Source organism: Ornithorhynchus anatinus, chromosome 1 (assembly GCF_004115215.2).
Source record: "Ornithorhynchus anatinus isolate Pmale09 chromosome 1, mOrnAna1.pri.v4, whole genome shotgun sequence".
Lineage (NCBI taxonomy): Eukaryota > Metazoa > Chordata > Mammalia > Monotremata > Ornithorhynchidae > Ornithorhynchus > Ornithorhynchus anatinus.
Genome location: NC_041728.1, coordinates 2,344,760 through 2,359,780, shown reverse-complemented (window position 1 = coordinate 2,359,780; position 15,021 = coordinate 2,344,760). Strand labels below are relative to the sequence as shown.

At 65.8% G+C, this 15,021-nt stretch overlaps 3 protein-coding genes across 4 annotated transcripts in view; 1 reads left to right on the top strand and 2 right to left on the bottom strand.

The window, feature by feature from the left end:
• Positions 1-609: 609 nt before the first annotated feature.
• Positions 610-5,190, top strand: CD180 (CD180 molecule). The gene is made up of 3 exons (XM_029068398.2): positions 610-800; positions 2,498-2,667; positions 3,221-5,190. Exons 1-3 carry the CDS (start codon positions 714-716, stop codon positions 4,959-4,961), a joined length of 1,998 nt encoding a protein of 665 aa, XP_028924231.1. The 5' UTR covers positions 610-713; the 3' UTR covers positions 4,962-5,190.
• A 3,371-nt stretch (positions 5,191-8,561) lies between these two features.
• On the bottom strand, positions 8,562-10,678 carry LOC114806002 (basic proline-rich protein-like). Its single transcript, XM_029048654.1, has 2 exons — positions 9,456-10,678; positions 8,562-9,357 (listed from the first exon to the last, which is right to left on the bottom strand). The coding sequence occupies exons 1-2, from the start codon at positions 10,676-10,678 to the stop codon at positions 8,562-8,564; spliced, it is 2,019 nt and encodes a 672-aa protein (XP_028904487.1).
• MAST4 (microtubule associated serine/threonine kinase family member 4) overlaps positions 10,596-15,021 on the bottom strand; it is a 193,174-nt gene continuing 188,748 nt past the window's right edge. For both annotated transcript variants that reach the window (XM_029070088.2, XM_029070098.1), the window contains 2 exons: positions 14,801-14,982; positions 10,596-11,798 (listed from right to left, as the gene is read on the bottom strand). In XM_029070088.2, the coding sequence (XP_028925921.1) occupies positions 10,762-11,798; positions 14,801-14,982 (1,219 nt within the window). In that variant the 3' untranslated portion in view covers positions 10,596-10,761. The remainder of the gene's footprint in view (positions 11,799-14,800; positions 14,983-15,021) is intronic.

Here is a 15,021-nt window from a genome sequence, read left to right as displayed (position 1 = left end):
GCAAGGAACGTGACTACTACTACTAACGATGGTATTTGTTAAGCGCTTACTATGTGCCGAGCACTTTTCTAAGTGTTGGGGTAGGAGCAAGGTCATCAGGTTGTCCCCCGTGGGGCTCCCAGTCTTAATCCCCATTGTACAGATGAGGTAACTGAGGCCCGGAGAAGCAGACGAGTGGAGGAGCCAGGATTAGAATCCACGTCTTCTGACTCCCAAGCCTGGGCTCTTTCCACCGGGCCACGCTGCTTCTCTACCGACTCTACTGTCCCCTCCCCGGGGGTCGGTCCAGTGCTCTACACCCGATAAGTGCTCGATAAATATCACTGATTGACGGACCAGGCCCCCCCCGACCTCGCTTGCCTTCGATCACCCCCTCGTTGCTCCCCGCCACCGGAACGATGATGGCGCTTGGGGAGGCAGGACCCCTGGTCGTGTTCCGGCAAGACCCCCCAGCCCAGGCACTGGATAGAGAGACTCGGGGGCTCCCCCCCGACCAGCTGCGTCCCACCCCAGCTGCCTGCGCGGGTGAACAACGCTCCCCCTGCCCGGATATAAATCAAGCCCTCTTGGGGCCCAGGGAGCTTCCTCTTTCGAGCTGCCCTGCCGGGCCGCCTCGCCGCTCCCAATCCTCCATCCCAGGCTCCTCGCGGGGAGGTCTGGGGGCCGGCGCCGGACACAGACGGAAGGGCAGACCGAGGCCGGCCGGCCCCGCGATGGCTCTCTCGGCAGCTGGGCTGGCCCTCGTCGGGCTGGTCCTGGCCGGGCCCGTCTCGGCCAGCGGGGAGGGGCCGTGCGCCGAGGTGAGTCCAAACTGTCCCTCGGGAGGAGAGGACTCGGGGGGCGGTCGGGGTCGACACCGGAGCTGGACCCCAAAATCCGTGAGGGGCACGGGAAGAGACGGTGTGGAGTTGTTCATTCATTCATTCAGTTGTATCTATTGAGCGCTTACTGTGTGCAGAGCACTGGACTAAGCGCTTAGGAAGTACAATTCAGCCACAAATGGAGACAATCCCTTCCCACGCAGGCTCACAGTGTAGAAGGGGGGAGAGCGGGGCTGGGGGCCGGGAGTCTCATTTCAGTTCCAGCTCTGCCTCTGGCCTGCTGTGTGACGCTGGGTGAGTCACTGCTCCGCTCTGGGTCTCAGTTTTCTCATCTGTAAAAAAGGGATGAGATCCCTGATCTTCCTCCCTTATAATACTAATAATAATTATGGTATTTGTTAAGCACTTACTATGTGCCAAGCACTGTTCTTGGTAAGGTAATCAGGTAGTCCCACGTGGAGCTCCCGGTCTTAATCCCCATTTTACAGTTGAGGTAACTGAGGCCCAGAGAAGTGAAATGGCTTGCCCAAAGTCACACGACAGGCAAGTGGCGGAGCCGGGATCAGAGCCCACGTCCTCTGATTCCCATGCCTGAGCTCTTTCCACTAAACCACACTACTTCTCCTTCTAGACTGTGAGCACCTCGTGAGGCAGGAGCTGAGCCCAATCTGATCACCTCGTAGCGACGTCAGTGCTGAGCACAACGTTTGGCAGAGTGGGAGCTGAATCCATACTGTCCCCACCCATGTCTTGGGATTGGGGAAGAGGGTCTAGGAGGGGGAAGAGTTGGGGACTTGCTCTCCCCAAAATGTCCTGGGAAACGGGCTTCCGGTGGGCCCGACGGGCAGACGGGCAGGGCCGGGGGAGGGCGAGATGGGCCGAGGCAGCCCTGGACCGTCACCCAAGTGAGATCCTCCTTGGCCGGGACCCTGCACAGGGAGGGTGCCCTGTATAGTGCCCTGTGGAGAGAATGCGCTCACCCTGTCCAGAGAAGGTGCCTGGTACTTCACCCTGCACAGAGAAGATGCCCAGTACAACATCCCGCACAGAAAAGGCATCCAGTACAGCATCCTGTAGAGAGGAGGTGCCCAGTAGAGGACCCTGCACGGAATAAGCACCCAGTACAGGGCCCCACATAGAATAAGCAGCCAGTAGGGTGCCCTTCTGTGGTGTTTCCAGTGACAACGTATGGATCCGAAAGCCGGACAGTGAGAAAACAGGATAGAAAAAGCATTGATTCTTTTGAAATGTGGTGTGGGAGAAGGCTTTTACGAATACCATGGACTGCCCCAAAAACAAGCAAAAAGATCTGGGAGCAAATTAAGTCAAAATGGTCTCTGGAAGGCCAGATGACTGGACGTAGATTACAATATTTTGGACACAATCAGGAGAACTAATTCTCTGGAGAAGTGACTAACGCTAGGAAAAGTCCAGGGAAAACGTGGAAGAGGCAGACCGGCAGCTACATGGATAGAGACCAACACAACGATAACGGAAGAACCGTTAGAAAGGTTACGGATTATGGCAGAGACGGGAGGTTCTGGAGAAAATATATCGGAAACGACTCGACGGCACTTGATAATAATAAAAATGGTGCCCTGCCTAGAGAAGGCGGCCAGTACAGCGCTCCCCTCATAACGCGGTATGGCCCGGATGGGCGTTCCTTGTTTCGGCAGGTCCCGGAGGCCAGCGGGGCCTACACCTGTGAGGCCCGGGGCCTGCGGGCCGTCCCGGACAGCCTGCCGGCCTCCGCCGCAGCTCTCGACTTCAGCTTCAACATCCTGCCCACCCTCTGGAGGCACATGTTCGGCCGGCTGACCAGCCTGGAGCACCTGGACCTCAGCAGGTGATCCCTCTCCTCCCCCTCCTTCTCTGATCAGGAGCGGTCCTCCTCCTCTCCCTCCCCTTCCCCTCGGGAGGAGAACGGGGCAGAGAATGGGCAGGGGGAGTGGCGGGGGTCACTCACTCATTCGTTTGTATTTATTGAGCGTTTAGAGCACTGTACCAAGCACTTGGGAGAGTACACTACGACAATCAACAGACATTCCCTGCCCGCAAGGAGCTTACGGGGGAGACAGACATTAATGTAATTCAGTAAATTAGAGACGTGGACATAAGCGCCGTGGGGCTGGGAGGGGGGATGAATAAAGGGAGCGAGTCTGGGCGACGCAGAAGGGAGCGGGAGACGAGGAAAGGAGGGCGCAGTCAGGGAAGGCCTCTTGGAGGAGATGGGCCTCCAATAAGCTTTCGAAGGCGGGGAGAGTAAGAAGAGGGGCCACCTGCCCCCCGCCAGCGATGTGGTACGTCACCATGGTCCCGGCTGGGTGCAGCGGGCATCGGTGGGGGCCCAAAGGATTCCTCGCTGATTGGCTCCCGTTTGCCTCCCCGCCGCCCGCCAGGTGCCAGGTGAACTGGGTACACGAGGACGCCTTCGAACCCAACGTCCGGCTGGGCTCCCTGGTGCTGACGGGCAACCCGCTGATCTTCCTGGCCGAGCGGGCGTTCGCCGGCCCGCGGCTGCTGACCCGGCTGGGCCTGGCGCAGACGGGCATCACGGACCTGTCCTTCGTCCCCCTGGCCCGCCTGCGGGGCCTGGAGACCCTCCTGCTCGGCGGCAACGCCATCTCCTCCCTGCGCCTCCCGCCGGCCTTCCCGGCCCGCTCCCTCCGCACGCTGGACCTGGGGGCCAACGCCGTCCGCCACGTGGCCGCCGGGGACCTGTCCGGGCTGGCCGCGGCCGCCAACCTCAGCCTCCTCCTGCAGGCGAACCCCCTGGCATCCGCCGAGCCCGGCGCCTTCAACGTCACCGCCTTCGATGGCCTGAACCTGGGAGGGGTCGGGGACCTGGGGCCACTGCTGGCGGGGCTGCGAGGGACCGCCGCCCGCACCCTCTGGCTGGGCGTCTTCGAGGACGCCCCCGTGGGGCCGCCCCCGCCGCTGACCCCCGCGGCGCTCCGGGGCCTGTGTGACGTCGCGGTGGACACCCTCAGCCTTCAGGGCCGGCGCCTCCCCGAGCCCCTGCCCGCCAACGCCTCCCGCTGCCTCGCCCGGCTCAAGGGCCTGGACCTGAGCCACACCCACCTCAAGGCCCTGCCGGCCGGCCTGGGGCCACTGCCCGCCCTCCGGGAGCTGGCGCTGGGCCGCAACGCCTTCCGCCATCTGGCCGACCCCGGCTGGACCGGCTTCCCCGCCCTGGCCGGGCTGGCCGTGCGCGGCAACGAGCTGCCGCTGGAGCTGGGCCCGGGCTGCCTGGCCCCGCTGACCGGGCTCGAACGACTGGACCTGAGCCGCAGCCAGATCGACGCGCCCGCCTGCTGCCACCCACAGCTGCAGGGCCTGGGCGGCCTGCGCCAGCTCGCCCTGGGCCACAACCGGCGGCTGGAGCTCGTGGACGGAGCCTTCCGGGACTGCCCCCAGCTGGAGCGGCTGGACCTGGCGGGGACTCCGCTGGGCCTGGCCGCCGCCGCCCCGCCAGGCCCATTCCACGGCCTAAACCTGCTGCGCGACCTCAACCTCTCCCGCTGCGGCCTGGACCCCGGCCACCCCGACCTGCTGGCCGGCCTGGCCGGCCTGCGCCGCCTGGACCTGAGCGGGAACCCGTTCCCGGCGGACGGCGGGGCTCTGGCCGGCCTGCTGGGCTCCACCACCACCCTGGAGGAGCTGGCCCTGGCGGACTGCGGCCTGGAGGCCCTCCCCGGTCCCGCCTTGGCCACCCTCACGGCCCTGCGCCGCCTGGACCTGAGCGGGAATCGGCTGACCAGCGCCGACGGACTGCGGGCCCTGCGGGGCCTGAGCCTGGACCTGGAGGCCAACCAGCTGCGCCTGGTGCCGCCCGGCCTGCTGACCGCCCTGGCCGCCCAGAGCGACGTCCGCCTGGCCCGCAACCCCCTCGACTGTTCCTGCTCCAACGTCCGGTTCCTCGCCTGGTTCCGGGAGACCCCGGGGAAGACCCGGGCCCGTGGGGAGACGACATGCGGCGGCCCCCCGGCCCTGGAGGGTGTCCCGGTGGCGGACGTCGTCCCGGCCTGCGGGCTGTCCGCGGGCGGCGTCGCCCTCCTCGTGCTATTGGTGCTAACCGGGGCCGGGGCCGGAGTCCTGTGTGCGCGCCATCTCGCCGTCAGCCGGTACCAGAACCTCTGAGCCCAGGCCCGTGGGGAGGGGATGGGGCGGCGGCAGGGCGGACTGGACACCCCCACTGGGCCCTGCTTGACCCGGTCTTCCGGGAGGGTGTCGGTCCACCCGCCGGCAGATCCCCAGGGATGGGGGCCGCGGATCTGGCTCCGCGGCGCTCAATCCGCTCCTACTAATAATGATGGTATTTGTTAGGCGCTTACCATGTGCCAAGCCCTGTTCTAAACGCTGGGGTAGATACAAGGTAATCAGACTTTCCCACGTGGGACTCACAATCTTAATCCCCATTTTGCGGATGAGGTAACCGAGGCACGGAGAAGTTAAGTGACTTGCCCAGAGTCACACAGCCGACAAGTGGCAGAGCAGAGATTCGAACTCTCGCCCTCTGATTCCCAAGCCCGGGCTCTTTCCCCTAAGCCACGCTGCTTGTCCACCGACTGACCCCGGTTCCCACATCCAGGACCTCCGTCATCCCCACGTTCACTCATTCAATCGTTCATTCATTCGATCGTACTTACTGAGCGCTTACTGTGTGCAGAGCACCGCACTAAGCGCTTGGAAAGTACAACGCCCCAGCCCAATGAGTTCTGCACCCAGGGGGCACATCCATCTCTACGGAGTGCCGCGGGTCACGGGGGCCAGCTTTGACCAAGGACTCGGACACCCGCAGCCTGATCGAGCGGCCTCCGGGGCCCGGCGGGTGGGTGGACGGCGGGGAATGAACACTGGGCCACCCCAATAAGGTAGCAGGCCACCCCTCACCAGTCCGTGGCGGATGGGGCCGCGACGGATGCTCCGCTGGGAAGGGACAGAAACAGGAGGGGCAGAGCCTAACCCGGGAGTTGGGACTTGGGAGTCAGAGGACCTGGGTTCCGCCGTGTGACCCCGGGCAAGTCGCGTCACCCCTCGGGCCTCCATGAGACGGGGAGAAGATTCCCTCTCTCCAACCCTCGGAGAGCGTGAGCGTCCGACCCGATCATCTGGCACCGACCCTAGCGCTTAGCACAGTGAAAGCACTCATTAAACGCCCTAATTCACCCGTTGGCTAGCCGGCTGATTCGTCGGCGAGCGGCGTGAGGAGCGGGAAAGGCCCCGGTGGCTCCGTGTTCCCGGCAAGGCGAGGCCACGGTCTCAGATCTCGGGCCGGGCCCCTGGGCGCGTCGGCCAGATGCCAGACCCTTCCGCAATTCCAGGTTCTCCCCTCTCACCTGGGCACGGTCCCGGCGGTGACAGAAGGGTCAGAGGTCGAAAGGAACCATCCCAGCGGTGAGCCCGGAAGGCGTCTCAGAGTCTGGTTTATCGCAACCTGGGAAGGCCAACGTGTCCCGCGCCGGGGCTTCGGGCCGATCGGGTGCCCTCTCGTCCCTCTTCCCAGAGGCGAGCAGGGCCTCTGGTCCCCGGAGCGTGACCGACCCCGCTTCCATGGGCTCTGGGATGTCTAAATTCAGCCCGTGGGAGGGAGGGGCCTCCCACGGGGCGTGCCCGCTTCCAACGCTGCCCGAGTCCCAGCTTGCGCCTTGGCGTCCGGGCGCTGTCGTGGATGCCGCGGGACGGGCACGACGCCGCGGCCCCACAGCATGCCGGGAGAGAGCGGAGCTCCTATCGAGCCGGAGAACCCCGGCCCCGGATCGATGCCGACGGGGTCCCACTTGGACGTGGGGGGACTTACCGTGATGGATCCCACAGCTCCGATTCCAGTCCTGGGGTGGGGCTCGGGGGACTCCCACCCGCTGACCTCTCGGGTGCCAATGTGGGTGACGACGGGGGGGGGGGGGCGCGGGCGGGACACCACAGCAAATAATAATAATGGTGGTATTTGTTAAGCGCTTACTACGTGCAAAGCACTGTTCTAAGCGCTGGGAGGATACAGGGTGATCAGATTGTCCCACTTGGGCTCACAGCTTTAATCCCCATCTGACAGATGAGGTATCTGAGGCACAGAGAAGTGAAGTGACTTGCCCAAAGTCACACAGCTGGCAAGCGGCAGAGCCGGGATTTGAACCCATGACCTCTGACTCCCAAGCCCAGGCTCTTTCCACTGAGCCACGCTGCTTCTCTGCTTCATGACATGGAAAGCGGGGACAAGCCGTGTCAGGGGGACGGGTGGGCGGTGCAGACTTCGATCACCACCCGCTGGGCGCCCCGGCAGGGAAGAAGGACAGCTCTCGGGCTTGACTCTTTCATGCTCCACTTTTATTTTTGGTGTTGTGCAACCTCATAAGTATAAATAGCCATTCACTGTACAACAACGCTGGCGATCCCGGGTTCTCCGGGAATCTACGGCGGCGGCCTTCGCCCTATTGCACGGGCCCGAACAGACGCTTTTTTGGGCAGGGAAGTCTCCGCCGGAAGCCGGGGTGGAAAACCCCGGCTTGACCCCGCTCAAGCCACAGTGCTCTGGATGGGGCGGGGGGGGGGGGGGAGGAGGGGGCGGGGAGGACCACACGCATTACACACATAAACGGACACACGTCCCCGTGAACGGGAGGCGGGTACCGCGCTCCCGAGGGTAGGGTGGGACGCCGAGGGGCGCCGGGGAGTGGGTTTCGGCCGGCGGTCGGCCGGGCCTCAGGCAGCGGGGAGATACCGTCCGGTCTCCGCTTCCCGTCGGAACCCATCGAAGAGCGGAGGGGCGGCGCCCGCGGGAGCTGGGGGTCAGGGCAGGGCCGCGACCTCTGACCTCTCCGCCCCCGCGGCCTTGACTCCAGGAGATCGGCCTGCGCCCGCCCCGTGGTGGTCATCTAGGGAGAGCAAAAGGATCCGGAAAGCAGCTTGCCGCCCCCCAGGCCTTCTCCTGGGGCCGCGGGGCCCGGTCGGGACCGGACCCCAAGAGACCGGGCACGGCCGAGCCTCAGGCCGCAAGCACGCGGGAGCTCTCACGGCGGCCCTCGAGCCGCCCCACAAGTCTAAGGCACGCGGAGGCCGCATTCCTGAGGCAGGTGGGGGAAGGAGGGGGTCACGGGAACAAAGCCAGGAGCTCTACAGACACAACCGGTTCCAGCCGGGATCGCCGTCTGGCCACTGGAACCGCTTTGGAGCCTTCTACCCGCACTGAGCCCGACCTGCAGCTGACCCCTGCCCCGCCTCGGTCCCGGCCGGACAGGGAGGGGCCGGGCTGCCCCCGTCCTGGAGCAGACCCCGGGGTGGGGGGTCTCGCCCCCCGGACGGCCTGCCAGCCCCCGAGAGCCCAGAAGGCCCAGAGGATCCAGGGTCAAGGCTGGGGCCCCTCAGGCTCGAGCCGGAGGCCCTTCCTTTCTCTGGGGGAGGGTCTCCCCACCGCTCCCGGTGACCCCCGAGGGCCAGCAACGCAGAGATCGGACCAGCCCCGGGAGCGAAACCGGGAGCGGGGACCCAGAGCCAGAGACCCGGGACCACTGAGCCGAAAGCAGAACCCAGAGCGGTCTCCGCCCGCCCCCTTCCACCGCCGGACGGCAAACGCACACTCCCCAACCCCACGCGGCGGCAGACGGATCCGCTCTCCCGCCTCAGCCGACGTGACCTCGACGACGAAGTGACGAAGCCGTGAGTCCTCACGGGACAACCGGGGGCCTCCCGCCTCCCGCTCCCGGGAGCCCCAGGCCTCGAGGCAGCGGGGCCCGGGAGGGAGGATCAATACCGGGTGGTGACGGCCCGGGACCGTTTCCGATCAGAGCGATCGCGGAGGCGCTCGGTCGGGGGACCCTCCCCCGGGCGGCCCGGGATCCCCAGGAGGGGAGGGGGCCGCCCGGGCTGGTTTCGGCAGGCGGCCGGACCCGCGGGGCTCCGGCCGGGGCCGTCCCCCGGCCCGTGGGCCGCTAGGACTTTTTGAGGGGGCAGTTGTGCGCACCGTCCCCGTCCCCGCCGCTGCCGCAGGGTGCGGTCTCTGTCCGCGGGGGGCCGCCGCCCTGCCGCCATCTCGGCCGTCGGGCCGCCCGGCGGGATCTGGCCTGCACGAGACCCGGGTCTGCGGGGACCCCAGGGGTGGCGGCAGACGGGCCGGGTGTGGCGGCAGGGGGCGGGGTTGCGCGAGGTGGGCGGGAGGGACGCCGCTCTTGCCTCGTGCATCCGGCCATCTGCCCCCGAGGCGGGCTTCCCAGGCTCCAGCGGCCAGGGCCCCCACCGCCGCCCGGCGTTCTCCGGGGCCCGGCATCCACCCGGGTCGGGAGGGTCACGTCCCGCCTGGGCCTCGGGGAGGTCAGGGGTCGGTGCCCGGAGCCTTCCGCGGGAGCCGGTCGGGGGGACGGACCCGGCGGCCCGGCGGCAGACGCCGCGCGGCCCCCGGTCCGCCGGCCGGGGCCCGGCTGCGTCTGGTTGGCCCGGGGCTCGGCCTGGGGGCCGGAGGGCGCCGGGGGCCTCGCCGGTTCCGGTCGGCAGGGGAGGCCGGGGGGCCGGAGCCCGCCGGTTCCCCGGCTTGACGGGCCCCGTCCTGGGTCGGGGCCGGGCTTGGGGCGCCTCGGGACAGGCCGGGACCCCCCGAGTGTTGGGCTGGATCCCGGGCGCCGCCGGCTCCTGCGAGCATCTCGCCTGAGGAGGGCCGAGGGGGCGGCCTGGAGCCTGGCGCCGGGCCTGCCGGTCTCGGCCCGGCCGCCGGCCTGGCTCGGCGGTGCCCTGTCTCCGGGGACGCGCCCGGTGGTCGGCTTCTTCCGGGGGCTGGTGTCGGGTCCGCCTGGGACCGCGGCCCGGCCCGGGGGCCCGGGTGGACCGCCTCCACTCCCCGCCACCAAAGGCGCGAGCTCCCGCGATACCCCGGCCCCCGGCGCCCCGGCGGCCGTGTCTCTCCCGGCCGGCGACGGGTCGGGAGGAGGCCGGGTGAGGGTGACAGGGTGGTCTAGGGTCGGGGGCGGTTTCTGGGGCGCGGGGCCCCTGGAGCCGGTATCCCCGGGGTTCCCTTGCTGTGGGTCCAGTGGCTTCTCGCTCCGGGCGGGGGCTCGGGACGACTCAGGGGTGACCTTCAGCTGTCGAGGGGTCCCGGCGAGGGTTCCGGTTGAGTCTCTGCTGGTGTTTCGGGGCTCTGACTGGCCACCGGGCCCCAGTGGTCTCTCCGCGGTCCGGGGCCGGGGGGCGGGATCCAAAGCAGTGTCTCGAGGAGGGGAGGAGGGACCTCTGGGGCCAGCCCGCTCTCGGCTCCGTTGGACGACGAGGCCCGCTGGTCTTGGGCTCCGCTGCTCCTGTTTCCCGGCGAGGCCCGGGGCGTTGGGCACCACGTGCCCGGCAGGCGACGTGGGGACCGCGGAAGCAGGCGCGCCAGGGGCGTCCGGAGACCGCGGCTCTTGCGGCCGGGTGGCAGCGTCCCGTCTCAGGTGCCCGGCTGGCGGGATGCCCGTGTTGGCGCTCAGCGGGACGGTCTCATCCCTCCCCGGGCCGGGCCGGCCGGGTGGCTGGGTGCGCGGGGCCGGTCCGCAGAAACGGCTGACTGAGGGTCCGGCGGGCGGAGGCTCCCTGGTGCAGGGGGCGTCCCTCTGAGGCGCAGACGGGGAGGCCCGGCTGCCCGAGGTGGGGGCCGGAGGCCCGGACAGCAGGGCGATGTCCAACGTGCCCTCGATGGGCCGCAGGCAGGACGCGGGCCGTACCTCCGGCCGGTGGTCGGACGGGCTCTTGCGGGCGGGAGGATCCGCCGTCTCCGGGCCGCTCTCGGTCCGGATCCCTGGGGGCCTGAGGGCCGCGGAGGGAGCAGGGAGGGCCGCGGAGGCCCGGTGGGTGCCGCCGATGCCCTGGGCCTGGCCGTCCTGTGGCCGCGGGGGCTCCATACCCACGGGCCGGGGGGCGCCACCGAGGCCACCGACTGCCGGCTTGGGCCAGCGTCCCGGACAGACGCCTCCGTCCTGCTCTGCTATGGCCGCCCTTTTCCGCAGCAGACCCAGGTGGGCGAGCTGGCCCCCGGCCGGTCTCTCCACCCCGAGTGGCTCTCGGACCGCGGCATCCCCTCTGCCCCTGGCCGGGTCCGGGGGTGGCTGGGGGTGGCCCTGGGCCTCGGGCGGGGAGCCGGGGCCGGCCGTCGGGCCGCTGGACCTCCCCTGCACGAGCCGATCCCCCCGCCGGCCGCCGTCCACGGCGACGGCGGGGATTCCCGAGGAGCTAGGCCGCTCCCCGGCCCCGCGGGAGTCTCCGTCCTCCTTTCGCGGGACCGCGGGGCCCTCGGGGTCCCGACCGGCCGGACTCCGCTTCCACGGCTCCGGCCTGTCGCGGTCCGGGCCGGCCGGCGGCTCTGGGAAGCCCGGCTGGCGGGCGGCCGGGCGCTTGAGGCAGCCCTGCTCCACGGCCCGCGTCCGGGGCCCGGCCGGGGCCTCCCCTCTGCCCTCCTCCGGGCCAGGCGGCGCGGCGGGGTTCCGGGCCTCCCCTCCGGGCCGGGCCTCCTCCCCTCCGGGCCGGGCCTCCTCTCCTCCGGGCCGGGCATCTTCCCCTCCGGACCGGGCTTGCGTCCGGCGCAGGGCGGGCCGAGCTTCTCCTCCGACCGCACCCGCTGGAGTAGCGGCGATCGGGGAGGCTCCGCGCTCTTGGGCCGCCCGGTCGGGTGCCCCCCGGCGCCCGGCGAGGGCGTCCTGACCGCGAAGGCCGGGCCGGCCCGAGAAGGGGGGGCGGCGGCGGCGGCGGTGGGGCGGGGGGTCCCCAGCAGCGGGGACGGGGACCGCGGGTGAACGGCCGGCGGCGGCGGCGGGGAGGAGGACCGGGCCGGGGGCGTGGGAGAGGGCGTCCGGGCCAGCGGGGACAGGGGGATGCTGCCCGCTGACTTCCGTCGGCCGGAACGGTAGCGGGCGCCGCCCAGCTTGGGGGCCAGGCCGTGGAGCGTGCTGGGCCGGACGTGGCCCGAGCCGGCCGGAGAGCTGGGAGCACTGGAGCCCGGTGAGCTGCTCTGAGACGAGTTTGTCCCTGGGGGGGTGGAGGAAGGGGAGAAAGAGAGAGACAGAGAGAGACAGAGAGAGACGGCGATGAGTGGGTGAGGGTCACTCTCCCCTGATCTTACCCGGCTCCACCACGCCAGGCGGTTGACCACTCTGGTGCCCCCTGAGTGCTGATGTTTTCATCTACTTTAATAATAATGTTGGTATTTGGTAAGCGCTTCCTATGTGCGGAGCACTGTCCTAAGCGCTGGGGTAGATACAGGGGAATCCGTTTGTCCCACGTGAGGCTCACAGTTAATCCCCACTTTACATATGAGGTGACTGAGGCACAGTGAAGTGACTCGCCCACAGTCACACAGCCGACATGTGGGGATTCGAACCCATGGCCTCCGACTCCCAAGCCCGGGCTCTTTCCACTGAGCCACGCTGCTTCTCTATTCACTCGACTGTATTTGTCGAGCACGTAACGTGTGCAGAGCACTGTACTAAGCACTTGGGCGAGTACGATACAACGATAAACAGACCCATTCCCTGCCGACAACGAACTGACAGTCTAGAGGGGGCGGGAGGCAGATATTAATATAGATAAATGACAGATCGGGAGCGCGGAAGAACAAGGGCAGTAAGTCCGCGAGACGCAGAGGAAGTGGGAGAAGAGGAAAGGGGGGTTTAATCTGGGAAGACCTCTTGGAGGAGACGGGCTCTCAATAAGGAGGGGAGTCGATCTCCCCTCAGGTCATAATAATAATAATGTCGGTATTTGTTAAGCGCTTACTAGGTGCAGAGCACCGTTCTAAGCGCCGGGGGAGATACAGGGTCATCGGGTCGTCCCACGTGAGGCTCACGGTTAATCCCCATTTTCCAGATGAGGGAACTGAGGCACAGAGAAGTGAAGTGACTTGCCCACGGTCACACAGCTGACAGGTGGCAGAGAGGGGATAATAAGAAGCATAAGAAGCAGCGTGGCTCAGTGGAGAGAGCCCGGGCTTGGGAGTCAGAGGTGGTGGGTTTTAATCCCGGCTCTGCCACTTATCAGCTGTGTGACTTTGGGCAAGTCACTTCACTTCTCAGACACCTCATCTTTAAAATGGGGATGAAGACTGTGAGCCCACGTGGGACGACCTCATTACCTTGTATCTACCCCAGCGCTTAGAACAGTACTTGACACGTACTAAGCGCTTAACAAATACCATCATACTCATTATTATTATTATTTTAAAACCCTAGAGCAGGGGCCTCCTCCAAGAGGCCTTCCCTGATTATAGAGAAGCAGCGTGGCTCAGTGGAAAGAGCCCGGGCTTGGGAGTCAGAGGTCATGAGTTCGAATCCCGGCTCTGCCCCTTGTCAGCTGTGTGACCGTGGGCAAGGCACTTCACTTCTCTGGGCCTCAGTTCCCTCATCTGTAAAATGGGGATGAAGACTGTGAGCCTCACGTGGGACGACCTGACGACCCTGTGTCTACCCCAGCGCTCAGAACGGTGCTCTGCACATAGTAAGCGCTCAACAAATACCAACGTTATTCAGCCCTTTTTTCCCCAGCCTTCTCTCCCTTCTGCGCCGTCTATGTACTTGGACGTGTGACCTTCAACATGTGATACTAGTTCCAACCTCACAGCTCTTAAAACGTTATATGTTATACATTAATTATTTACTCATATTAATTTCTGTCTCCCCTTCTCAACCGAAAGCTCATTACGGGCAGAGAACGCGTCTGCTAATTCTTTTGTGTCTCCCCCCCACCAAGCGCTTAGGACAGAGCTCTGCATATAGCAAGCGCTTAATAAATACCATTGATTCACTGATCCATGTTCTCTGCTCTTGCTACGTGTTTCCTAGGACTCAGCACAGCGCTCTGCACACAGTAGGCATCCAGCACAGTGCTCTGTACACAGTAGGTGCCCAGCACAGAGCTCTGGATGTAACAGGGGCCCAGCACAGTGTTCTGCATAGCAGGCAGCCAGCACAGTGCTCTGCAGACATTAGGTGCTCAGCACAGTGTTCTGCACATAGAAGGCACCCAGCACAGAGCTCTGGATGTGGTAGGCGCCCAGCACAACACTCTGCAGATAGTAGTTGCCCGGCAGAGTGCTCTGCTCACAGTAGGCGCTCAGCGCACCACTCTGCCCACATTAGGCAGAGTGTGTTTCTAATCATGGGTTATGGGTTCTAATCCCATATCTGCCACTTGTCTGCTGTGTGCCCTTGGGGAAGTCACTTCACTTCTCTGGGCCTCGGTTACCTCATCTCTAAAATGGGGATTACGACCGTGAGCCCCATATGGGACTAGGACTGTGTCCCTCCTCATTAGCTTGTGCCGACCCCAGCGCTTAGTACAGTGCCTGGCGCACTGGGGAAGCAGCGTGGCTCAGTGGAAAGAGCCTGGGCTTTGGAGTCAGCGGTCGTGGGTTCGACTCCCGCCTCTGCCCCTTGTCAGCTGCGTGACCGTGGGCAAGTCACTTCACTTCTCTGTGCCTCAGTTCCCTCATCTGTAAAATGGGCATTAACTGCGAGCCTCACGTGGGACGACCCGATTACCCTGTATCTACCGCAGCGCTTAGAACAGTGCTCTGCACGTAGTAGGCGCTTAACAAATACCAACATTAGAGAAGCGGCGTGGCTCAGTGAAAAGAGCCCGGGCTTGGGAGGCAGAGGTCAGGGGTTCGAATCCCGGCTCCGTCACTTGTCAGCTGTGTGACCGTGGGCGAGTCACTTCACTTCTCTGTGCCTCAGTTACCTCATCTGTAAAATGGCGAATTGATTGTGAGCCTCATGTGGGACAACCTGATCACCCTATATCTACCCCAGCGCTTAGAACAGTGCTCTGCACACAGTAAGCGCTTAACAAATACCAACATTATTATTATTATTACTATAGTCAGCTCTTAACAAATACCCTTATTATTATTAGTACAGTGCTCTGGCCACATCAGGCATCCGGTCTAACGCTCTGCCCACGGCGGGCAGTCCCCGACCCGGTCATGCCCCCGCCAGCCGTGGCATCCCGTCCCCGCTGAGGAGAGGCGAGCTCACCGGAGGGGAAGTCGGGGGTGGAGCGGAAGCTCGGAGTGGGCGACCTGGGGGACAGGCTGTGCGTCGGAGAGCCCGGCAGGCTCTCTCCGGACGACAGGGAGCGGCTCAGGCAGGAGAAGCTGCGGCTGGGGTGGAGCAGCGGCGACGGCTGCTTGGCCAGCTTCTTGAAAAGCGACCGCTTCCTGCGGGGGCGAGACGGGGCCGGGGGGACCGTCAGGGGG